This window comes from Mobula birostris, chromosome 11, assembly GCF_030028105.1.
Source record: "Mobula birostris isolate sMobBir1 chromosome 11, sMobBir1.hap1, whole genome shotgun sequence".
NCBI lineage: Eukaryota > Metazoa > Chordata > Chondrichthyes > Myliobatiformes > Myliobatidae > Mobula > Mobula birostris.
The window spans coordinates 11,589,258-11,615,330 of record NC_092380.1 but is presented as its reverse complement, the minus strand read 5'-3'; the positions used below and the strand labels follow the sequence as shown (position 1 = coordinate 11,615,330).

The following is a 26,073-nucleotide window of genomic DNA, read 5'->3' as shown; positions in this document are numbered from 1 at the left end:
GCAGCCTCAGAATACAAGGACATCCATTTGGAATGAGATAAAAAGGAATTTCTTTAGCCAGAGAGTGGTGAATCTGTGGAATTCATTGCCACACACAGCTGTGGAGGCCAAGATATTGGATATATTTAAAGCAGAGTTTGATAGGTTGTTGATTAGTGAGGGTGTCAAAGGTTATGAGGAGAAAGCAGGGGAATGGGGTTGAGGGGGATAATAAATCAGCCATGATGGAATGGCAGAATGGTCTTGATGGGCCAAATGGCCCAATTGTGTTCCTATGTGTGATTCTGTGTGAATGACTAAGATGGAACATTGTTTCACCAATCTGCCGAACATCCCGAGAAATTTAGACACCACAAGACCTTAATAGGAGCAGCTTTAGACCATTTGGCCCATCAAGTCTGTTCTGCCATTTCATCATGTCTGATCCATTTCCCTCTCAGACCCAATCTCCTGCCTTCTCCCGGTATCCCTTCATGCCCTGACTAATCAGGAATCTATCAGTCTTTATCACCAGATGTCTATAAGGGGAAGCCTTTGCTATATCCGGAGCCATGGCAAATGTTGGATGGTCCATCTCGGTTTATTCACAGAGGCTTCAATCAACAGAATGTTTTGACAGATCCCTTAAGTGGGCTGTTACAACAACCGCATTTCTCTGACTCACAAACGGCTCAGGAAGGGAAGCAGACATTCCATCCCAAGGAACATGGGGGTAAGGGAGATCGGAAGAGGTGGGGGAAGTTAGGTGGGGTCGGGCCATTTGAGTGGTGAACAAAATATGATAGAACATAAAACATTACAGCACAGGAACAGGCCATTCGGCCCACAATCTTGTGCTGAACCGGCTAAAGAGCAAATCAAAAACACCCAGACACTAATCCCTCCTACCTACACCTTGTCCATATCCCTCCATCTTCCTTATATCCATGTGCCTTTCCAAATGTCTCTTAAAAGCCTCTAATGTATTTACCTCTACCAACACACCAGGCTTCCACCTCGCTCCGAGTAAAAAATTTACCCCTCTCATCCCCTTTGAACCTACCCCCTCTCACCTTCAATGCAAGCCCTCTGGTGTTAGACATTTCAACTCTGGGAAACAGATACTCCCTGTCCACTCCATCTATGCCTCTCATAATCATATAAACCTCTATCCAATCTCACCTCAGCCTCCACCATTCTAGAGAAAGCAGTACAGGTTTACCCAGCCTCTTGTGATAACACATGCCCTCTAAACCAGGTGGCATTCTAGTGAACCTCTCCAACATCCTTCCTATAGTCGGGCAGCTGGAACTGTACACAATACTCCAGATGTTAAGTTTCTTTAGATTGTTACAGCCCAAGCTGGTAATGGGGATATGCTTCCACTATCTATGAAATGCTTCCAATAGTGTGTGACTCAAACAGCCAAGTCCAGCTCCCGGCCTTCACGTGTGGCTTAGCTACTAAGCCTGGTGGAACTGTTTCTACTGACAGGAGGAGGGGCAAAAGCGTTTTACTGGCACCTTAAAAGCAGTCGCTTCGGGCAGACGGGGCTCGTCGGCTGTGATTGGCAGCTCGTCTAGGAGAGGGAAGCTCTGCCACCTTGCGGCTATGCCCACTCATGGGGACGGCTTCGGGTGGACACCCCAAGGGAAGAGTCAGCATCTGGAGTCCCCAAGGCAGTCCTGCATGGAGTTCAATGCTGACTGACAACTCCTGCGACACCGTTGGTGCCAAACTGTGTCAGTCTCTGCTGTTCCTTTGGGTCCATCAGGTGTGTGGAGAGAGGGAGCTTTCTACATGGGCAACAGCTTGCTCTCCGTATCGTACTGCCCAGGTCTGTGTATCTAGACAGCTAAGATGCAACATCCATGGTCGACCTTGACCGACGGAGGCCTCGTCATCTCGTCAGGTGCGGCCTTACCAGAGTTTTATAAAGTTGCAACATAACCTCCTGACTTTCGAACTTGATGCCTCAACTAATAAAAACACACATTCCATAAGCCTTCATAACCACTTTATTGACCTGTGCAGGCGCTTTCAAGGAGCAATGAACTTGGGTCCCAAGATCTCTCTGCTCAGCAACACTGTTTAAGGGTTTGGTACAGACCGGTTAGCCTAACATCGGTGATGGGGAAACTGCTAGAGTCCGTTACCAAAGATGTGATAACAGCACATTTGGAAAGCGGTGAAATCATCGGACAAAGTCAGCATGGATTTGTGAAAGGAAAATCATGTCTGGCGAAACTCATAGAATTTTTTGAGGATGTAACTAGTAGAGTGGACAGGGGAGAACCAGTGGATGTGGTATATTTGGATTTTCAAAAGGCTTTTGACAAGGTCCCACACAGGAGATTAGTGTGCAAACTTAAAGCACACGGTATTGGGGGTAAGGTATTGATGTGGATAGAGAGTTGGTTAGCAGACAGGAAGCAAAGAGTGGGAATAAACGGGACCTTTTCAGAATGGCAGGCAGTGACTAGTGGGGTACCGCAAGGCTCAGTGCTGGGACCCCAGTTGTTTACAATATATATTAATGACTTGGATGAGGGAATTAAATGCAGCATCTCCAAGTTTGCGGATGACACGAAGCTGGGCAGCAGTGTTAGCTGTGAGGAGGATGCTAAGAGGATGCAGGGTGACCTGGATAGGTTAGGTGAGTGGACAAATTCATGGCAGATGCAATTTAATGTGGATAAATATGAAGTTGTCCACTTTGGTGGCAAAAACAGGAAAACAGATTATCTGAATGGTGGCCGATTAGGAAAAGGGGAGGTGCAACGAGACCTGGGTGTCATTATACACCAGTCATTGAAATTGGGCATGCAGGTACAGCAGGCGGTGAAAAAGGTGAATGGTATGCTGGCATTTATAGCAAGAGGATTCGAGTACAGGAGCAGGAAGGTACTACTGCAGTTGTACAAGGCCTTGGTGAGACCACACCTGGAGTATTGTGTGCAGTTTTGGTCCCCTAATCTGAGGAAAGACATCCTTGCCATAGAGAGAGTACAAAGAAGGTTGACCAGATTGATTCCTGGGATGGCAGGACTTTCATATGATGAAAGACTGGATGAACTGGGCTTGTACTCATTGGAATTTAGAAGATTGAGGAGGGATCTTATTGAAACGTATAAAATCCTAAAGGGATTGGACAGGCTAGATGCAGGAAGATTGATCCCGACTTTGGGGAAGTCCAGAACGAGGGGTCACAGTTTGAGGATAAAGGGGAAGCCTTTTAGGACTGAGATGAGGAAAAACTTCTTCCCACAGAGAGTGGTGAATCTGTGGAATTCTCTGCCACAGGAAACAGTTGAGGCCAGTTCATTGGCTATATTTGAGAGGGAGTTAGATATGGCCCTTGTGGCTAAAGGGATCAGGGGGTATGGAGGGAAGGCAGGTACAGGGTTCTGTGTTGGATGATCAGCCATGATCATACTGAATGGCGGTGCAGGCTCAAAGGGCCGAATGGCCTTCTCCTGCACCTATTTTCTATGTTTCTATGTCTTCTTGTGTTAAAATAATAATCCAATTCAAGGCATCTTTATTATATAAATAATTCAATTTTATTGCTACTACAAAAATGCTTAAATAAAGTTTGGCATAGGAGTAAAAACACTGACATCTATGGCTTTAATATAGATAAATAATATTTGTATTAAAGTTACACATGCAATTTACAGTTATATGGAAAGAAAAAGATTAAGATTAGCTTTATTTATCAAATATACATCAAAATGTACAGTGAAATGCGTGATTTCAGCTGGGCAGCTTGCTGGCATCGCCACACGCACAGCGCCAACACAGCATGCCAACATGCCCGTAACTCACTAACCCTAACCCGTACGCCTTTGGAATGTGGGTGTTGGGGAGGGGGGAACCAGAGCACTCAGAGGACCCCCACGCAGGGAGAAGGTACAGATTCCTTCACAGACGGCGGTGGGAATCAAAGCCTGAGCTTACGGCTGGCGCTGCAAAGCCATTGTGTCAGCAGCTACTTTAGCGTAGAGGCACAAGAAACTGCAGGTGCTGGAACCTGAAGCAAGAAAATAAAACAAACTGCAGGAGGAACTCAGCGGGTCAGGTAGCATCTGCGGAGGGAAATGGACAGTTGACGTTTCAAGTTGAGACCTTTATCAATGTTGGGGGAGTCCAGAACCAGGGGCCACAATTTGAGAATAAGAGGTAGGCCATTTAGGATGGAGTTGAGGAAAAACTTTTTCACCCAGAGGGTTGTGGATCTGTGGAATGCTCTGCCTCAGAGGGCAATGGAGGACAACTCTCTGGATGCTTTCAAGAAAGAGTTAGATAGAGCTCTTCATGATAGCGGAGTGAAGGGATATGGAGATAAGGCAGGAACAGGATACTGATTGTGAATGATCAGCCATGATCACAGTGAATGGCGGTGCTGGCTCGAAGGGCCGAATGGCCTACTCCTGCACCTATTATCTATTATCTGGACCGGAGGTAGTGTGCCCTAATGTCATAGGCCCTGAGGGCAGGATGAAAAAGGCTTAGCTAGGATTCCCTGCTGATTTCCCCCTTCTAGACCTGGGTGGTTGATTTGGGGGAAAATACAATGCCCTCGGAAAACTATTACTGATGCCCCAGACTCAAACGCATTGCGAACCAGCGGTGCTGGCGAGCCGGCTCGTTTTACTGGTTACAATACGGAGCTACGTGATAAAAGGCTGCCCCAGTCTCGGGAAGGCGGTGGCCTGGCAGCCGACAGAGGCCTCCTCCTGAATGCTGGTTGCCTCCGATCAGGCGACGGGAGAGGCGGGAGGGCGTTCGGGAGTTGGCCGCTCCAGATGGAAGGGTGGTGTCCGGGACCCCGCAAATGCATCCTCGGGGAAGGTGCGCTAGAAGGTGGAACGGCTGCCTGGTCGGCTGTGACTGTGGTAGTCACCTTCTGGAGCAGTGGGGAAAGTAGCGACGCAAATACAGGTGCCGGGACCCTGCAAGCATTTACAAGTCCAGCCACTGACGTTGCTGCCAGTGTGTCATCAATAATACACTTTAAGAGCAGCGAGATGTGAAGCACTAATCTCAAGGGCTCGTTATCTAATTCGTACTGTAGATCAAACCACTCGTTCACTATATCTTCCCCCTTTGCCCACCTCTGTAACGGTGTGTGTCAGATAAGCAGGTTGTGATAACCACCTGAACTCCCCGCGCCACTGCGCAAACAGGCATCGGGTAACCAGCCAGTGAATGAGTCACTATATAAACAGTTGTGTGCTTCAGTACTCGCGGGAAAGGCTTATATCTTAATCATCTGACGATCGGGGGTGGGGGGACGTGCAGTGGTCCTGCGAGGTGCGTGGGAGAGTGGTTTGTAGCAGGGAGTACGCCACTCGGGAAAAGGAGTCGGCCGGGGCTTCCAACTGACCCCAAGAGCTCTAGAACGTTGTCTGCCTGTTCTGGTAGTTGAGATAGGGATCTTGTAGGAAGGGCGTCGGGTAGTAGTTGGTCTTTGTCTGTGGCCGAGGGATTGTAAACTCTCGTGGCATGTTGTACATCTATAATATGAATGCAAGAGGGTTTAGATTAGACACACGAATAATAACCGCAAATTTGCACATGGAACAAGATAGAAACAAAATACTGCAGCAGCTGGGAATCTGAAACACACACAGGGAGCACCTGAAACACTCAGCAGGTCAGGCAGCATCTGTGGAGCGAGAGGCCGGGTTAACATCTCAAATGTTGACTGCTTCTCGCTCCACAGATGCCACCTGACCTGCTGCCTATTTCCAACACTGTCCGTGTCTGTCCCTGTGACCCACGTGAAAGCTGGTGATCCTTTGACTTCACTTTCTGTTGAACAGAGTTTGTCCAATTGACGTTTTCATTATGATTTGGGGGTTTATAGGCCGCACTCTCAGCAAAGGGTTCCACTGTACCTGGCATACTCTCAGAAAAAAAAATTCACAGAAAAAATTCAACCTTGGAGAGGGTACAGAGAAGATTCACTAGAATGATTCCAGGAACTAGAGGGTTAACATATGAGGGACGTTTGTCTGCTCTTGGACTGTATTCCTTGGAGTTTAGAAGAATGAGGGGAGACCTCATAGAAACATTTCGAATGTTGAAAGGCATGGACAGGGTGGATGTGGCAAAGTTGTTTCCCATGATGGGGGAGACTAGTATGAGAGGGCATGACTTAAGGATTGAAGGGTGCCCATTCAGAACAGAGATGTGAAGAAATTTTTTTAGCCAGAGGGTGGTGAATCTATGGAATTTGTTGCCACGGGTGGCAGTGGAGGCCAAGTCATTGGGTGTATTTAAGGCAGAGATTGATAGGTATCTGAGTAGCCAGGGCATCAAAGGTTATGGTGAGAAGGCAGGGGAGTGGGACTAAATGGGAGAATGGATCAGCTCATGATAAAATGGTGGAGCAGACTCGATGGGCCGAATGGCTGACTTCTGCTCCTTTGTCTTATGGTCTTATGATCTTTATAAAATCCGTCCTGTCAGCACCTTTTGAAAGATCATTCTAAGGGGTCTCCTGAATTTTCTGTCTGGAGTTTGCTTTCATAGCCTCCTATTCTACTGAGCAGTGGATATGAATGGGTGGTGAGAGTGTGAGATCGATCCACAGATTCCCTGTTGACCATACACAGTGTTTGCCCAAACTCCATTGCTGACATTCAGGATACACTGACCCAGCAAGGTCCACCAGTGCCAGGGTGACCTTCCTCAACCATCTGAGTGAGTCAGACAGGGTTCAAGGTCAGGATTAGGAGAGGGCTGGGGGGTGGAGGTGGTGGCTGGTGTGCTGTGACCCTTTAAACCTTCGATGAGGTAAAGGATGGTCAATATGTGGAACAGAGCAAGGAGCCAGGTGGAAACTCTGTGATCAATAAACCACAGTCGAATACAATAAAGGGACCACATTTTTGAAAGGGTTGGGGGGACTTTTCACAGATAAAATTCTCTTGTGAAGTGTCTATCTTTTGTTATTCCAAAGTCAAAGAAAAATACAGCACCAAAACAGGCCCTTTGGCCCATCTAGTCCATGCTGGACCATTTAAACTGCCAATTCCCATCGACCTTAGCCCATTAGAAGAAGGAGTCTGAGAGTCTGAGTGGGAGTGCCGAGAAAGACATTTTTGAAATTTTCGTTATTTTTTTTTCTCCAACGGCGTTCTGAGAGGCGGGACTGCGCAGGCGTGTGACGTCGGGCAGTGCAGCGCGGCAGATTTAAAAGGAACAGAGCCTCATAGAGCGGGCAGCGTAGTTTGCGGGCTGCGGAGTGAGCCGGGAGCAGAGTGAAGGCTTAAGGGCTTCGGCTCAACGGGCTTAGGCGGAAACGGGCGAGGAAGGTTTGGCATTCATTTTCTGTTGTTATTTGAGGAGAGGGGCAGTATGAGTGTGAGGGCAGTTTGCTGTTCTCGGTGTCGAACGTGGGAGGCCCTGGAGTCTCCAAGCCTCCCGGACGTCTACATCTGCGCCAAGTGCATCGAGATGCAGCTCCTAAGGGACCGCATTACGGAACTGGAGCTGCAGCTCGATGATCTTCGTCTGGTCAGGGAGAGTGAGGAGGTGATAGAGAGGAGTTGCAGGCAGGTGGTCACGCCGGGGCCACGGGAGGCAGACAAGTGGGTCACGGTTAGGAGGGGGAAAGGGGAAAGGTCAGGTAATAGGGAGTACCCCGGTGGCTGTGCCCCTTAACAACAGGTACTCCTGTTTGAGTACTGTTGGGGGGGAACAGCTTACCCGGGGGAAGCGACAGTGGCCGTGCCTCCGGCACAGAGTCTGGCCCTGTAGCTCAGAAGGGTAGGGCAAGGAAGAGGAGGGCAGTTGTGATAGGGGACTCGATAGTAAGGGGGTCAGATAGGCGATTCTGTGGACGCAGTCCAGAGACCCGGATGGTAGTTTGCCTCCCTGGTGCCAGGGTCCGGGATATTTCTGATCGTGTCCAAGATATCCTGAAGTGGGAGGGTGAGGAGCCAGAGGTCGTGGTACATATAGGTACCAATGACATAGGTAGGAAAAGGGATGAGGTCCAGAAAGGAGAATATAGGGAGCTAGGAAGGGAGTTGAGAAAAAGGACCGCAAAGGTAGTAATCTCGGGATTACTGCCTGTGCCACGCGACAGTGAGAGTAGGAATGAGATGAGGTGGAGGATAAATGCGTGGCTGAGGGATTGGAGCAGGGGGCAGGGATTCAAGTTTTTGGATCATTGGGACCTCTTTTGGCGCTGGCGTGACCTGTACAAAAAGGACGGGTTGCACTTGAATCCTAGGGGGACCAATATCCTGGCAGGGAGATTAGCGGGGGCTACTGAGGTGACTTTAAACTAGAATGGTTGGGGGGGTGGGAATCAAATTAAAGAGGCTAGGCGTGAGGAGGTTAGTTCACTACAGGGGGATGGGAACCAGTGCAGAGAGACAGAGGGGTGTAAAGTGAGGGTAGAAACTAAAAGTACTATGGAGAAAAGTAAAAGTGGCAGGCCGACAAATCCAGGGCAAGCATTAAAAAGGGCCACTTTTCAGCATAATTGTATAAGGGCTAAGAGAGTTGTAAAAGAGCGCCTGAAGGCTTTGTGTGTCAATGCAAGGAGCATTCGTAATAAGGTGGATGAATTGAAAGTGCAGATTGTTATTAATGATTATGATATAGTTGGGATCACAGAGACATGGCTCCAGGGTGACCAGGGATGGGAGCTCAACGTTCAGGGATATTCAATATTCAGGAGGGATAGACATGAAGGAAGGGGAGGTGGGGTGGCGTTGCTGGTTAAAGAAGAGATTAACGCAATAGAAAGGAAGGACATAAGCCGGGAAGATGTGGAATCGATATGGGTAGAGCTGCATAACACTAAGGGGCAGAAGACGCTGGTGGGGGTTGTGTACAGGCCACCTAACAGTAGTAGTGAGGTCGGAGATGGTATTAAACAGGAAATTAGAAATGTGTGCAATAAAGGAACAGCAGTTATAATGGGTGACTTCAATCTACATGTAGATTGGGTGAACCAAATTGGTAAAGGTGCTGAGGAAGAGGATTTCTTGGAATGTATGCGGGATGGTTTTTTGAACCAACATGCCGAGGAACCGACTAGAGAGCAGGCTATTCTGGACTGGGTTTTGAGCAATGAGGAAGGGTTAATTAGCAATCTTGTCGTGAGAGGCCCCTTGGGTAAGAGTGACCATAATATGGTGGAATTCTTCATTAAGATGGAGAGTGACATAGTTAATTCAGAAACAAAGATTCTGAACTTAAAGAGGGGTAACTTTGAAGGTATGAGACGTGAATTAGCTAAGATAGACTGGCAAATGACACTTAAAGGATTGACGGTGGATATGCAATGGCAAGCATTTAAAGGTTGCATGGATGAACTACAACAATTGTTCATCCCAGTTTGGCAAAAGAATAAATCAAGGAAGGTAGTGCACCCGTGGCTGACGAGAAATTAGGGATAGTATCAATTCCAAAGAAGAAGCATACAAATTAGCCAGAGAAAGTGGCTCACCTGAGGACTGGGAGAAATTCAGAGTTCAGCAGAGGAGGACAAAGGGCTTAATTAGGAAGGGGAAAAAAGATTATGAGAGAAAACTGGCAGGGAACATAAAAACAGACTGTAAAAGCTTTTATAGATATGTAAAAAGGAAAAGACTGGTAAAGACAAATGTAGGTCCCCTGCAGACAGAAACAGGTGAATTGATTATGGGGAGCAAGGACATGGCAGACCAATTGAATAATTACTTTGGTTCTGTCTTCACTAAGGAGGACATAAATAATCTTCCAGAAATAGTAGGGGACAGAGGGTCCAGTGAGATGGAGGAACTGAGCGAAATACATGTTAGTAGGGAAGTGGTGTTAGGTAAATTGAAGGGATTGAAGGCAGATAAATCCCCAGGGCCAGATGGTCTGCATCCCAGGGTGCTTAAGGAAGTAGCCCAAGAAATATAGTGGATGCATTAGTGATAATTTTTCAAAACTCGTTAGATTCTGGACTAGTTCCTGAGGATTGGAGGGTGGCTAATGTAACTCCACTTTTTAAAAAAGGAGGGAGAGAGAAACCGGGGAATTATAGACCGGCTAGCCTAACGTCGGTGGTGGGGAAACTGCTGGAGTCAGTTATCAAGGATGTGATAACAGGACATTTGGAAAGCGGTGAAATCATCGGACAAAGTCAGCATGGATTTGTGAAAGGAAAATCATGTCTGACGAATCTCATAGAATTTTTTGAGGATGTAACTAGTAGAGTGGATAGGGGAGAACCAGTGGATGTGGTATATTTGGATTTTCAGAAGGCTTTTGACAAGGTCCCACACAGGAGATTAGTGTGCAAACTTAAAGCACACGGTATTGGGGGTAAGGTATTGGTGTGGGTGGAGAGTTGGTTAGCAGACAGGAAGCAAAGAGTGGGAATAAACGGGACCTTTTCAGAATGGCAGGCGGTGACTAGTGGGGTACCGCAAGGCTCAGTGCTGGGACCCCAGTTGTTTACAATACATATTAATGACTTGGATGAGGGAATTAAATGCAGCATCTCCAAGTTTGCGGATGACACGAAGCTGGGTGGCAGTGTTAGCTGTGAGGAGGATGCTAAGAGGATGCAGGGTGACTTGGATAGGTTGGGTGAGTGGGCAAATTCATGGCAGATGCAATTTAATGTGGATAAATGTGAAGTTATCCACTTTGGTGGCAAAAATAGGAATACAGATTATTATCTGAATGGTGGCCGATTAGGAAAAGGGGAGGTGCAACGAGACCTGGGTGTCATTATACACCAGTCATTGAAAGTGGGCATGCAGGTACAGCAGGTGGTGAAAAAGGCGAATGGTATGCTGGCATTTATAGCAAGAGGATTCGGGTACAGGAGCAGGGAGGTACTACTGCAGTTGTACAAGGCCTTGGTGAGACCACACCTGGAGTATTGTGTGCAGTTTTGGTCCCCTAATCTGAGGAAAGACATCCTTGCTATAGAGGGAGTACAAAGAAGGTTCACCACATTGATTCCTGGGATGGCAGGACTTTCATATGAAGAAAGACTGGATGAACTGGGCTTGTACTCGTTGGAATTTAGAAGATTGAGGGGGGATCTGATTGAAACGTATAAGATCCTAAAGGGATTGGACAGGCTAGATGCAGGAAGATTGTTCCCGATGTTGGGGAAGTCCAGAACGAGGGGTCACAGTTTGAGGATAGAGGGGAAGTCTTTTAGGACCGAGATTAGGAAAAACTTTTTCACACAGAGAGTGGTGAATCTGTGGAATTCTCTGCCACAGGAAACAGTTGAGGCCAGTTCATTGGCTATATTTAAGAGGGAGTTAGATATGGCCCTTGCGGCTACGGGGGTCAGGGGGTATGGAGGGAAGGCTGGTACAGGGTTCTGAGTTGGATGATCAGCCATGATCATAATAAATGGCAGTGCAGGCTCGAAGGGCTGAATGGCCTACTCCTGCACCTATTTTCTATGTTTTCTATGTTTTCTATGTATTATATCCCCAACATCCATGTACCTATCCAAACTTCTCTTAAATGTTGAAATCAAGCTCGCACGCACCAGTTGTGCTGGCTGCTCATTCCACACTCTCACCACCCTCTGAGTGAGGAAGTCACCCCTCATGTTCCCCTTAAACTTCTCACCTTTCACCCTTATCCCATGACCTTTATTTGTAGTCCCACCCAACCTCAGAGGGCAAGTGCAAACACCCTTCTCCCTGTCTATACCCCTCATAATTTTGTATGCAGCTATCGAATCTCCCCTCAATCTTCTACGTTCCAAGGAATACAGTCCTAACCGATTCAATCTTTCCTTATAACTCAGGTCCTCCAGACCTGGCAACATCCTTGTAAATTTTCTCTGCACTCTTTCAACTTTATTTACATCTTTCCTGCAGGTCAGTGACCAAAACTTCACACACTACTCTAAAGTACGCCTCGCCAAACAGTATTGAGAACATGAGTTGTAGAGTCCTTTACTGAGTGCACAGGGTAGTGGAATAGGTCAGGGTTGTAGTGAGTAAGGTTATTCCCCGCTGGTTCAGGAATCTGACGGTGAGGGCTCCTGAGACTGTTAACATTCAACAATGGTGGACTGGAGCAATTGCCTTCAGCACATTTGGCTCGATAACACCTTGTACCCTTTGCCCAGCAAGAACCCACGGATGCAGAATGAAAAGCGGAGTATAAAGGCTGGTCATGGTGGCGGGTAAGTACTCACATTGTTTTCCATTGGGACGGAGTTGCTGTAGTGGGACGAGGAGGCAACATTGGAATGAGTCATGGCAAATCCTGTGGAAGCAAATCAATCAGGTGTGAGGGAAAGCTGAGGCAATGGTTCTTTTTTGTGGCACACGCCAGCTATCCATTTCACTAAATCACAACCCCTCATTAGCATCTCAAACGCAAGAGGGTGAAAATCCAGAGAAACACACACACAAAATACCAGAAGAACTCAGCAGGTGAGGTGACATCTCTGGAAATGAATAAACAGTTGACGCTTTGGGCTGAGACCCTTCATCAGGAGGTGAGCATGAGCCAAAGAAAATAAAAAGGGAGGAGGGGAGGGAGTACAAGCTGGAAGGTGACAGGTGGAACCTGGTGAGGGGGAGAGTGGGGGCGGGGGATGAAGTAAGAAGCTGCAAGGTGATAGCTGGAGGAGGTAGAGAGCTGAAGAATGAGGAGGAGTCAGATAGACGAGGAGAGTGGACCAAGAACAAAATGAAGAGGAGAACCAGAGTGAGGGGAAGGGCAGGTGAGGAGAAAAGAAGGGGAAATAGGGGAGCCAGAATGGGGAACGGAAAATGAAGGGGCAGGGAAGAAGGTTAAGGCAATTGATGTTCATGACATCAGGTCGGAGGCAATCCCCTTTGCATTACTGAGCATTGGTATATAACCATGCAGCGGTCTGTGTCCTTGTAGAAATCACAGGAACCACGGGAAATTGGAAGTGACCAGAAAAACTATCACAACATACAAAATGCTGGAGGAATTCTGCCCTCTTCCTTTCCAGTCTTGATGAAGGGACTCGGCCTGTAATGTCGACTGTTTATCAAGGCACCGACAAGAATTTCTCAATGATGAGCTACAAGAGACCGGTTAGGAGAGGTTCTTCACACAGAGAGTGGTGGGTAGATGGAAATTTTTACTTACTGTGATACAGCGTGGAATATACCTTTCCGGCCCTTCGAGCTGCACCACCCAGCAATTTCCCCCGTTTAACCCTAGCCCAATCACGGGATAATTTACAGTGACCAAGTAACCTACCAACCAGTACGTCCTTGGCCTGTGGGAGGAAACTGGAGTGCCCGGGGAAAATCCATGCACACCACGGGAAGGATGTACATACTCCTTACAGACGGCACCAGAATTGAACTCTGAACTTTAACACCCCGCATTACGCTGACCGCCACCCTCAAACCACCCCGCCTGGCATCAACGTTTCACGGTCAAAGTCACTTAGATCACACTTATCTAGAGAGGCAGTGTGGAACAGGCTTTCCTGGCCCCCAGTCAGCTGCAACCACCCAGCGGACCACCTTTTTAACTCTAGCCTAATCACAGGACAATTTTACCAATTAACCTACTAACCAGTACGTCTTTGGACTGTGGGAGGAAACCGGAGCACCCGGAGGAAACCCACGCAGTCACAGAAAGGGCGTACAAACTTCTTACAGACCGCGTTGGAATTGAACTCCAAATTCCAACGCCCTGAGCTGTAAAAGCGTCACGTTAACCGTTATGCTGCTGTGGCCCCCCATTTCTTCCCCCATTCTGATGTTTGGTCTGCACAACAACTGGACCTCTTGACCATGTCTGCATGCTTTTACGCACTGAGTTGCTGCCACATGATCGGCTGATTAGGTATTTGCATTAACAAGCAGATTTACCTAATAAGGTGGCTACTAAGTGTATGTTTTCCTCTCTGTTGTGTGGTTACACACTCCAGGGAAACCACTGCGAGGGTTGAAAGGGGCTGATTCATCATTTTGAACTTTGACCTCCCCGAAATACAGAGTAAAACATTAAACCCCTGAGATATTGGAACCTTTAAATTCTAGCAACCCATGGTGAAGGGACGTGGTAGAACACAGAGTTCTGACTGCACTTTGTGCACTTTCTGGATGGTTTCTGAGCTCAGAGGAGTTCAGTTTGCATTTGAAATTTCAGATTGCTGGGTGCTTGTGAGTCTCATGGGCAAATTTGAAGTGCTGAGCTTCTTTGCTGTCTTAAACAGTTTTGGTAATGTGGTGTGCGAGGTACTTTTATCAAGTTCCTTAGCCGAAGTTGCATAAGACGTTGGTGAGGCCTAATTTGGTGCATTGTGTGCAGTTTTGGTCACCTACCATCAGGAAAGGTATAAATAAGGTTGAAAGAGTGCAGAGAAAATTTACAAGGATGTCGCTGGGTTTGGAGGACCTGAGTTATAAGGAAAGATTAAATAGGTTGGGACTGTATTCCTAGGAGTGTGGAAGACTGAGAGGAGATTTGATAGAGGTATACAAAATTATGAGGGGTATAGATAGGGTAAATGCAAGCAGGCTTTTTCCACTGAGGTTGTGTGGGACTACAACCAGAGGTCATGGGTTAAGGGTGAAAGGTGAGGTTTAAGGGGAACATGAGGGCAAACTCTTCACTCGGAGGGTCGTGAGAGTGTGGAACGAGCTGCCAGCGCAAGTGATGTATGCAAACTCCATTTCAAGGTTTAATAGAAGTTTGGATAAGTATATGGATGGTAGGGGTATGGAGGGCTATGGTTCCAGTGCAGGTCAACGGGAGTAGTTAGTTTAAATAGAACGGCACAGACTAGATGGGCTGAAGGTCCTGTTTCTATGCTGTACTTTTCTATGTCTCCAATATTAACAATTCAAAATAAATGAAATTATGGATGTCTGTGCATTCATGCAAAACCTAATCTCCAGTCAGTGAATATTTAAATTGATATTCTAATGAAAAATGATACAAATGGAAATATGTAGGAGCATTAAAAACTTTCTTTTTCCAGGAAAAGTATTTAAATCTAGAGGGACTAGAAGGCTTAATTATAAACTTTATAGTTGGTCCAGTGTTGAAACAATTTAAAATAATGGGGTTTTTGTAAGTTAAAATCAAAACAAAGAACTTAACCTTAACGGTTAGAGAAACAGGAACTCTGCAGAACCTCTCGCGTTTATGATTTGCTGTTCCACTGTGAGGTCACTTCGAAGGATGCCTACCTGAAGAAGTTTAAATCTTCCCTTCCACTGGAGTTCAGTGAGACTCTCCCTCACTGCTCCCCTTCTATGATCTCCGCTGGCCTCCGACTCTTAGACCTGCTACCACAGCCAATGTACCTTCCACCTTCCCCTCCCTCACCTGCTTATTCTGGTTACTTCCCTCTTCCTTTCCAGTACTGATAAAGGGTCGTTTATTCCTCTCCATAGATGCTGCCCGACCTGCTAAGTCCCTCCAGCAATTTTGTGTGCAGCACTCTGGATTTCCAGCACCTGCAGAACCCGTTGTGTGAGAAATAAGGTTACTTCTTTTCCCACTTAAGAGAAGATTTCTGGAAGACACCCATACTGAGAAAGGAGTCGGGTGGGGTGGAGGAATGGACAGCAGAGGATCTGTGTCATGTTCTGACTGAAAAATCCAGCAAGGTCAATAGCTGTCTTTCAATACAGCGTCTTTCTCCTGGGTTGAAGTGGGACTTGCCAGTACAAAGCACACTGTTTATTTCACAAGAGCAGATATTAAAGCTGGGCTGAAAACACATTATTTGCCTGCGGGTGACTGGTTAGGTTATAGAATTACCTTGTCAGGACACAGACACAGGTGTGTGCTTTAAGTCACCTGTTACTACATTCATTTACTGCCAGCCCTTTGTTCACCTTGTATCACTGGTGAACGTGTATGCCCCAGTGTTGAGAAAGTCTGCAAACAGTTATTTATTCATTTAGTGACACCAGTCCACCGGGCTATGCTGTTCAGCAACCCACCCATTTAACCCTAACCTGATCACAGAACAATTTACAAAGACCAGTTAATCTACTAACTGGTATGTCTTCGGACTGTGGGACGAAATTAGAGCACCCAGAGAAAACTCACGTGCACACGGGGAGAATGTACAAACTTTTTTCTTTAAACAGAGGACACCAGAACCGATGCTCTGAGCTGTAATAGTGTCACACTAACTGCTACCCTACCGTGGCACCCCAAAAAAAAAACACTGACTCTGGTAGAACATTGTCAGCTACTGGAAACTCATTGATTATTTCCAATACCCTCTTGTAAACATCTGCGCTGGGAGCAACAAATAAATTTGTTTCACAGTGAATAGTGTCAGTATGTGAGGCCATCACTGGCTTTGGAGAACACAAGAAAATACGAGAAAATAGAGGCAAGAGTAGGCCACTTGGCCCGTCAGTCCTGTCCTATCATTCAATAGGATAATGGCTTTATCTAAAACATGAGAAAGTCTGCAGATGTTGGAAATCCAAACCAACCCACACAAAATGGTGGAGGAACTCAGCAGGTCAGACAGCACTTATAAACAGGCAACATTTCAGTCCGAGACCAGACCTCTCGTCCTCTTGCATGCCAGATCCCCGCTGATAAATTTTCAAAAATATATCTACCTCCACCTGAGTAACACACACAAAATACTGGAGGAACTCAGCAGGCCAGGTGGCATCTACGGAAAAGAGTAAACAATCAACGTTTTGGGCCGAGAACTTCCTTCACCTTAAATACTTCACCTTAAATACTTCGAAATGACATATTCCCCTAGGGAAGAGAATTCCAGAGGTTCACCGCCCTTTACAAAAAGAAATTGTTACGCGTCTGTTTTAAATGAATAGGATCTGAACTTGCTGGGGATTCCCTAACTGGTGAAAATGTTCCAGTGACAATTCTGCCAGGATCCCTCAGGGTCTTATGTTTCAATAACTCCCCCCCCCCCCAAATTCTTCTAAATGCCAAATAATACAGATTCAAGGTTGGCTTCTCTTGCCTAACCAGTTATCACTTTGAAGTGAGATGTACTCCCGCTTATTACCGGTTACTTTCTTCTGTATTATTCAAGGCCAGCCTCAGCCCCAGGAAATCACTCACTGTTAGACACTGTTTCCAATCCAACACACACACACACGAGATGCTGGAGGAACTCAACAGGTCAGCCAGCATCTCCGGAGAGGAGGAATCAACAGTTGACGTTTTGGGCCAAGACGCTTCATCAGGGTTGGAAAGGAAAGTGAAGAAGCTAATATGAGAAGGTGGTGGGGGGTGGGGTAGGGGGAGTACGAGCTGGCAGGTGATATGTGGGACCAGGTGAGGGGGAAGGTGGGTGGGTGGGGGAGGGGTGACGGAGTAAGAAGCTGGGAGGTGATAGGTGGAGGAGGTACAGGGCTGAAGAAGAAGGAATCTGATTGGAGAGGAGAGTGGACCAATGGGTGAAAGGGAAGGAGGAGGGGCATCAGTGCGAGGTGATGGGTAGGTGAGGAGAAGAGAAGGTGTGAGAGAGGATCCAGAAGAGGAACGGAAAAGATATTACCAGAAGTTAGAGAAATTGATGTTAATGCCACCAGGTTGGATGGAGTGTGAAGTGTTATTCCTCCAACCCAAGAGTGGTCTCATCATGGCCGTAGATGAGGCGTGTTGGAATGGGAATGGAGAGTAGAATTCAAATGGGGGAGCCATTGGGAAACCCCACTTTTTGTAGTGGATGGAGTGAAGGTGCTTGACAAAGTGGTCCCTCACTCTACATCAGGTCTCATTGATGCAGAGACTCTCGGTTGAAAGTGAACCGCGTGGGAAAGTGTTGTCAGCAAATTAGGACCAACAACCCCTGGTCAAAAAAGTCACAGCCGGTAAGACCATGAAACAAAAGCATAGCTCATGTACAGCGTGATGCACACAAAATGCTGGAGGACCTCAGAAGGTCAGGCAGCATCCATGGAGAGGAACAAAGAGCCGATGAAGGGTCTCAGCCCAAAACATTGACTTTTCATTCCTCTCCAGAGATTCTCCCTGGCCTGCTGAGTCCCTCCACCATTTTGTGCATGTTATTCTGGATTTCCAGCATCTGCAGAATCTTTTGTGTACTCGATTTGGTTCCTGTATCAGCTTTGCTTTTCAATGACAACCCTGTTAGACCCCCGTAGTTTTAAACACTCCAGCCAAAAGGGTTTTCACCCCCACAGCTGCTGCCTGACCCGCTGAGTTCTTCCGGCATTTTCTGTTTTCATTTCCATTTTGATTTTTCACAGCAAACAAGATTCCTGCATCAAACCAGTGAAACGTCACAAATAACTATATGCTTCATTAAGACTATTTCTTCTTATCCCTAAGGAGTTTTGGCCCAGTCTCAACTTACCTCTCAATTTGTGATACAGAATGGTTCATCTAACCTTGTCCCTGTACCAAGTTGCTTGCATGGCAATTCTGGATTCAATACCAAATTCCACAACCTATTCCCCCCAGGACAAAGACACTGCTAGTCCTACTTACATTGTCTTTGCATGGCCCTTAATCAACCCCTCCCACTTTATGCTATTATTATGTTGTCCCTGCCTTCTTCTCCATCTTTGCAACTTGTTCATCTCCGCACTGTTTCCCTGCTCCGATGGTGGGGAGGGGTGGTGGTGTAGTACATGGGGGGGAGGGTTGACGGTTTTACTGCTGCTTGTGCATTAAAGGAGGGAGGGGCTGCTTTTGGGTTCTAATATTTTCTGTCATTTATTCTTTGTTTTTTTTTCCCTGTTTCGTGGATGTCTGTGAAGAATAAGAATTTCAGGTTGTATACATTCTCTGATATTAAATTGAACCATTGAAAGTCACTCCCCTGCAACAGTAACTCTGTTTCCCTCTCTGTAAATGCTGAGGAGTTCCAGGCCTTAATTTAATTCCAGAAGGCACAACTGCAGCCTGATGCAGCCACCAGAGCTGCTGCCTCACATCTGTGGTGACCCAAGTTCAACCCTGACCCCCGGCCCTGTCTGTGTGGAGCCTGCACGTTCTCCCTGCGACTGAGCGGGTTCACTTCCCCCTCCCGAGTGCTCTGGTTTCCTCCCACATCCCAAAGGAGGTTAAACACTTTCTGTAAGTTGTCCCTAGTGTAGAGGTGAGTGGTAGATCTTTGGCTGCTCGTGCATGTTAGTAGATCTTTGGTTGCCAATGCATTTTAACAGATCTTTGGGAACCACACACAAAATGCTGGACGAATTCAATAGGTCAGGCAGCATCAACGGAGAGGAGTGAAGAGTCAACATTTCGGGCTGAGACGCCTCACTGGGACATCCTTGGTAATGCAAATGACACATTTCTCCGTATATTTCGACGTCCATGTGATTAATAAACTAGACACCCAACAATTCAGGAACAGCTTTTTCCCCTCTGCCATCCGATTTCTCTATAGACATTGAACCCATGCGCATGTAACTGAGTCTTGGTTACACTGCCTGCTGAGGTGTCTAAAATGGCTTCTTTGTATGTTATATAAAATGGCTTTTCTGTAATAATAACTGCGATGTAAGGAGTTCTCTCTCTCCCTGCTTGTTTCGGTTATATTATTGATAAGGGGAAGAACGAACCAATGAGTATCCATGTTATTCTTTTTGTGGGTGATATTCTGTCTCATGTGCCTGGGGGACAGTATGGTTTGGCGAGTTTTTCGGGCGGAGAAGATGGAGGAAGGTCGCATTCGGAGGCGCTCTGGTCGCCCACCCGAGGAGTGGTCCTGTGTGGGTCGTCAGAGGCTGAGGACGGAGGGTCGAGGTTCTGCGGGATATTGAGCTCCAACGAAACCTTAAGTGCACTGACTTTTAAAACTCTATTCGAACTTTGGCACCTTTCTTTGTTTTATTCTTTTAGAGTGTATTCTTTGTTAACCGATATTCGCAGTAAGATTTATAAAGTGTATGTATTTAACTGCTTATGGTGTTCCGTCTGATCTGTGAATTGGGCGTAACACAGCCTCCACATAAACTGCCTTACGTAGTTGGCTAGTTGCAGGGTTTCCCTAGACACTGAGGAGCAGGGTTTGTCTATAGCCTCACTACTTCTTTATTTCCTAATTTTTTGCACCACTTATTTAATTAAACTATTCACTGTAATTCACAGTTTTCTTTTTTTCTCTCTGAGTGGGCACGTGGCCAAGTGGTTAAGGCATTCGACTGGCGATCTGAAGGTCGTGAGTTCGAGCCCCAGCCGAGGCAGCGTGTTGTGTCCTTGAGCAAGGCACTTAATCACACATTGCTCTGCGGTGACACTGGGGCCAAGCTGTATGGGTCCTGATGCCCTTCCCTTGGACAACATCAGTGTTGTGGAGAGGGGAGACTTGCAGCATGGGCAACTGCTGGTCTCCCATACAACCTTGCCCAGGCCTGTGCCCTGGAGAGTGAAGACTTTCCAGGTGCAGATCCATGGTCTCACAAGACTAACGGATGCCTTTATCTTTTTGTTTTCTCTCTATTATCATGTATTGCTATGTACTGCTACAGCCAAGTTAACAAATTTCACAGCTTATGCCGATGATATTAAACCTGATTCTAATTCTGAATCTGAAACTGAATCTGGAGAAAGTGGATGGGAATGTGGAGCGAATAAAGTGCAATTCATGTAAATAATAGCATAGACTCACTGGGCCGAAGGGTCAGTTGTTTTACTCTACTTGAGAAGATCTTTTTGGCCAAATCCCAGTTCAGAGTTATAAGCCAAGATCTTCTATCCTGGAAATATTCACAGCTAATCATCTCACAAGAACCCCTCACTCACCTCTGTTTGACTCCTCGTACGTGAACACTTGATTGTCTACGCCACCCATCATTCCACCGTGTGGATTCTGAGGCATGGCCTCCACGGGTCCATCCTCGAGCTTGGCCGGGCAGGTGATGTGCCGGAGCTGGGGGATGATGTAGAACAGGAGGAAGACCCAGCCATTGGCGACCAGCGCGATGCTGAGCGTCGGGTCGTCCCACAGGGGGCTCTTGCCCAGCGCGTCATTCCCGCGCACCAGCATGACTATCCACACCACCCAGATCGCAATGGAGAGCAGCATGGTAACAAAGACGTGCGCGCCATATTTCTTCCACTTCTGGTGGCGGCCGCAGAAGGTGAACATGGACAGGATGAAAGTCAGGGCCATCAGGAACATGATGTAGATGAGCAACATGGTGAAGTCAGTGCTGAGGTAGGAACAGTCTTTTTTCATTTGGTGGGTTAGCAGCACCAGATACTCTATGTCGATGATGACTTGGACCAGCGTGAGGCACAGGACCACGGTGAGCATGCAGCACCCAGATGGACCGTTTCCTGACCGCACCAGCTTCAGCACTCTCCAAACCTGGGCCAGCAAGCAGGAGAAGCAGATGGCAAAGAGCACGCCCCAGAGGAAGATCCTGGTGGGACACGTCCTCTGATCGAGCTTGGTGATGAAAGCGAAGGTTAAGCCAAAGATCCCCATGGTGCCGAGCAGGAAAACGCAGTGGACGGGAACGGAAGCCTTCTTCCTGCCGTCGACAATGAAAGGGGTGATGCCCAGGAGCACCACAACCAGCACCAGGCTGGTGACGATCCCCAGAGCGGCAAAGGCTTCCAGGACGATCCCCCACACCGCATCCAGGTCACACAGGTTGAAGTATACGCTTAGAAGGTTGGGACCACAGCCTCTTGGAGGAGGGCTCTGAGCAGATCCATAACCAAACACGGACAACAGGAAGGGCAGTGCTGCGATTATCTTCCAGTTCACCCTGAAAGGAGAAATTGAAAAACATAACCAACAATTTAAAGTGTACCTTCTCCATAATAAGACCACAGGGAATGCTGTAGGAGTGGAATCATTTGATTTTTCATCTCTGCCCTGATACTTCATCATGGCTGATTTATTATCCCTCCCATTCTCTGATCTTCTCCCCATAACCTTTGATGTCCTTACTAATAAAGAACCTATCAACCTCGGCTTTAAGTACACCCAATGACTCGGCCTCCGTAGCCACCTGCAGCAATGCATTCCACAAATTCACCACCCTCTGGCTGAAGAAACTCCTTCTCATTCCTGTTCTAAAGGCACACCTTTGTAATCTGAAGCTGTGCTCTCTGGTCCTAGACTCCCCCACTATAGGAACCATCCTCTCCACATCCACTCTATCTAGGCCTTTCGATATTCAATAGGATTTAATGAGGTCCCTTCTTATTTTTCTAAACTCCGGTGAGCACAGGCCCACAGCCAACAAACTCTCATCCTACATTAACCCTCAACTTTAGAACATAGAACATTACAGGCCTTTCAGCCCACGATGTTGTACTGCTCTCCATCAAGGTAGATCAACCATGTGTCTATCTAAGAGTTTCTTAAATGCCCCTAATGTATCTGCCTCTACCACCGCCCCTGGCAAAGTAATTCACACACACCCACCCTCCATATAAAGAATCTGCATCTGACATCCCCCCCCCCCCCATACCTTCCTCCAATCACCTTAAAAGTATGACTCACAACACGCTGGAGGAACTCAGCAGGTCGGGCAGCATCAGTGGAAAAGATCGATCGACGTTTCGGGCCGGAACCCTTCGTCAGGTTCCGGCCTGAAACGTCGATCGATCTTTTCCACTGATGCTGCCCGACCTGCTGAGTTCCTCCAGCATGTTGTGAGTGTTGCTTTGACCCCAGCATCTGCAGATTATTTTGTGTTTACCTTAAAAGTATGCCTTCTTGTATAAGCCATTCCCATCCTGGGCAAAAGTCTCTGTCTATCCACTCTATAAATGTTCCTTATCATCTCGTGCATCTCCATCAAGTCACCTTTCATCCTCCTTCACTCCAAAGAGAAAAGCCCCAGCTCGCTAACTTATCCTCACCATGCTAATACAGGCAGCATCCTGGTAAATCTCCTCTGCATCCTTCTACACCCTTCCTATACTGAGGTGACCAGAACTGAACACAATGTTCCAAGTGTGGTCTAACCAGGGTTTTAGAGCTGCAATGTTACCTTGTGGCTTTTCTACTCAATTCCAGCCCCCTCCCCGACGAATGAAGGCTGACACAACCGTCGCCTTCTTAACCACACTATCAACTTGTAAATTCATATCTCAATTCCAGGAGAAACCGGCTGTAAGCTGCATTAAATGTCTGTTGCCTCTTACAACATGTTTAAGGTAAACATGATTCACCTTGACTCAGAGTTTTGGTTGGGATAGTCTCCTGAGGGTGTGGATTCGCATGGCTGACAATGTCATTCGACTGAGATTTTAACAGTGCACGCCAGACTTCGGCATTAACCTCCGCCGCTCGCAGAAATCCAAATCTGGGATTAAATGGAGTGAGTCTCGACGCCTTGTCTTTGCCCTGTTTGCTGCACAGCTAGTTCATGGTCACAGGTTGGTTGTTAAGTGGGAACTCAGCAAAGGTGGGCACTCAGGGGGGCAACACACAGGACTGGGTGAGGCAAGTGGCATCTCTGTCCCTGGAGGGAAGGGACATTTGTTTCCTACGTATCACAGAGACATGAGACAAACTATAACACAGAACCTCTGTGGTCCCCTGATAGTTGGTATCAGCTGTGACCTACTGACAAGGCAAAAACAAACCCTGTCATGCAAATCTAGGAAAACCAAACAGCAGCAGTGAAACAGGCACAGAGATCAACCCCTCCACCCAGCAGCAGTGGTGGTGATCTACTGACTACCACCAAGAAGGATCCAGTCAACATAGAGGGCAGGGGAAAAGATCTACTGATCAAGGGGGCACTGGCAGCAACCGTTCCGACACACGAGTCACAAGCAAAGATCTATTGAACAGATGGGGGGGGGGGTTGGTGGGAAGGGATAAGTTTGTGGCTGGCAGACAAGAATCTATTCAACAAGTGGATCACTTGCAAAGATGCCACCGATGGAGAAGGTGGGGGAAGGATGTTCTGATCCTGGTAGATCACTAGCAAAGATCTATTGAACAATGGCTAGGATCTGGTCAACAAGAGGGCTGTCTGTGTGTATGTGGGTGGATGGGTGGATGGGAGGGAGGAAAGGGGCTCGCTTTCTCGAATTGTTCTGCTCGTTATATTTTGTTTTGTCGTGTCCCGTGTTGTTCAGCGGGAGTACTGCGGGCGTGCTACGTTGGCGCCCCGCAAAATGCGGCTGCCCCCAGCACATCCCTAAGCGGTTGCTAACAAAGGTCGCATTTTACTGAATGTTTCGACGTACACGGTAGCGTCGTGGCTAGCACAGCGTTTTACAGCGCCAGGGGCCTGGGTTCAAATCCTGCCGCTGCCTGTAAGGGGTTCGTACGTTCTCCCCGTGACTGCGCGTGGGTTTCCTCCGGGTGCTGCGGTTTCCTCCCACAGCCCAAAGACCTACCGGTTGGTAGGTTAATTAATCATCGTAAACCTCCCCGTGATTAGGCTAGGGGTTGCTGGGCCAGAAGGGCTGTATCTCAAAAATCAACAGACGTGATAAGTAAATCTTAATCTAAAGTGCATCACTTTCAACGATCCGATCAGCATGTGTGGAAACGATCTACTGGAACCGTGGCGGGGGGGCGGGGACAGGATCTAGTCAACAAGTCGATCATCGGCAAGGATCGACTGAACAAAACCGGAGTGACTTCCCTCGGAGGGGACGGCATCACAAATAGATAGCTCCCAGCCCCGGCGTCCATTGCCCGTCTCGTCCTCGCCACCCCTCAAAGCCAAGGGTCGGGGGACGTGCAAACCCATCGGCGGACACTTCGGCTTCACAATCCCGGTCTGAGGGAGGAAGGCAAGCGGACCCTACTCTAGCTCCCTCCGGGTTAAAAAAAAATAAACTCAGGAGGGAACCGTGATTTCACGCCTCAAAGTAGAAATGAAGAGAAAGGAAAGATTTAAAATGTCCCTGAACCCAACTCCTTCCGGGCCAGATTTCCACAGAACGGGGGGTCTGAACGTGGTGCCCTACCTTGGTGTTGCTGTTCGCGATGCCCCCGCCATCTCGCTCTCTCTGTTCTATGTCGGAGCTGCCGCCCTGGTCTCCTTTTATCGCCTGCTGTGTTCAGGTGTGCCCAGGTGTGTCAGCACCTGCGTCAGTTCACTCTCCCAGCCTGACGTTGCTGGGGCGAATACCTGCCGACGTTTTGTCTTACCTGTTTCCCCGCCGCCTGGAAATTCGAGTACCTCCAGCCAGGCGCGTTTTGCCGTCGCACCGCAGAGTTGCATTTCCTTAGCGCCTGCCAAACTCCCCAGTGCGATTTCCAGACAATGAAACCGGCTCTAAATTGCAGACCTGGCACCAGTCCGGTTTGTGGTCCAGTATTACGGTCGCAATAAAGCCGGGGTAGACCATCCGGCCCCTCCAGCTTGTACATTGGAAATTGAAGCCCCTCCTGCCTGGACTGTCACTCAGTCGGGTCTTTCACCTCTCCATCACTTTCCCCCATTAATCTCGAATCTCGAGATTCTCCTAATACGGAATGAAGTTTCAATTTGGGTCTTGGACGTACACGGGGACTGAACCAGAATGCTCCGGTAGGAAATTCCGAAGATTTTCCAGGCTAAGTTATAAAGAGTGGCTGTATATTTATTTATTTACTGGGATACAGTTCAAACCACACCACTCACCAATCTCCTGATTTAATCCTAGCCTTCTATGTTTCTATGTTAATAACAGAACAATAACCAATTAACCTAGCAACCGGTATGTCTTTGGACTGTGGGAGGAAACCAGAGCACTGGGAGGAAACGTGGTCATGGGGGAGGGCATGCAAACTCCTTACGGGCAGTGGCGGTCCCTGGTACTGTAAAGCGTTGTGCTAACCACTATGTTACCATGGTGCCCATGTTGGGACCTTTATCCCTGGAGTGGAGAAGGCTGAGGAGATGACCTTACAGAGGTTTATAAAATTATTTGGTGGATGTTCACAGTTTTTTATCCCACCAAATTAGAGAATCTGGAAACTCTAGGTTTAAGGTGAAAGGAAATACGATGGGCAACCTTTCCACACAGAGGCTGGTGGGTATGTGGGTCAGACTTTCAGGGGAAGCTGTAGAGGCGGGTACAGTCACAATATTTAAAAGGCATTCAGACAGCTACAGGGACAGGAAAGGGTTAGAATACAGGACAAGTGGGATTAGCTCAGGTCGACAACTTGGTCAGGCAGGTCAAAGGTCCTGATTTATGCCCTATGACTTTCTATGA

General features: G+C 47.5%; 1 protein-coding gene across 2 annotated transcripts; it reads right to left on the bottom strand.

Moving 5' to 3' along the window:
- Positions 1–3,552: 3,552 nt before the first annotated feature.
- Positions 3,553–24,995, bottom strand: LOC140205405 (G-protein coupled receptor family C group 5 member B-like). Of its 2 annotated transcripts, XM_072272999.1 has the most exons (4): positions 24,838–24,995; positions 20,686–21,659; positions 12,155–12,225; positions 5,279–5,498 (listed from the first exon to the last, which is right to left on the bottom strand). In XM_072272999.1, the coding sequence occupies exons 1-4, from the start codon at positions 24,867–24,869 to the stop codon at positions 5,379–5,381; spliced, it is 1,197 nt and encodes a 398-aa protein (XP_072129100.1). In that variant the 5' UTR covers positions 24,870–24,995; the 3' UTR covers positions 5,279–5,378. The 2 variants fall into 2 exon arrangements, with proteins under 2 accessions (XP_072129099.1, XP_072129100.1); XM_072272998.1 differs by lacking the exon at positions 12,155–12,225 and having other exon boundaries at positions 3,553–5,498.
- Positions 24,996–26,073: the final 1,078 nt, after the last annotated feature.

Bases quoted from the DNA above. Each gene is read 5' to 3' on its own strand.
- LOC140205405 (XM_072272998.1), bottom strand. From the start codon at position 24,869: ATGGCGGGGGCATCGCGAACAGCAACACCAAG. The intron at 21,660-24,837 runs GTAGGGCACCAC...TTCTCCTTTCAG, and splicing joins TCGCGAACAGCAACACCAAG to GGTGAACTGGAAGATAATCG. The intron at 5,499-20,685 runs GTGAGTGAGGGG...TTCATATTATAG, and splicing joins GTACGAGGAGTCAAACAGAG to ATGTACAACATGCCACGAGA.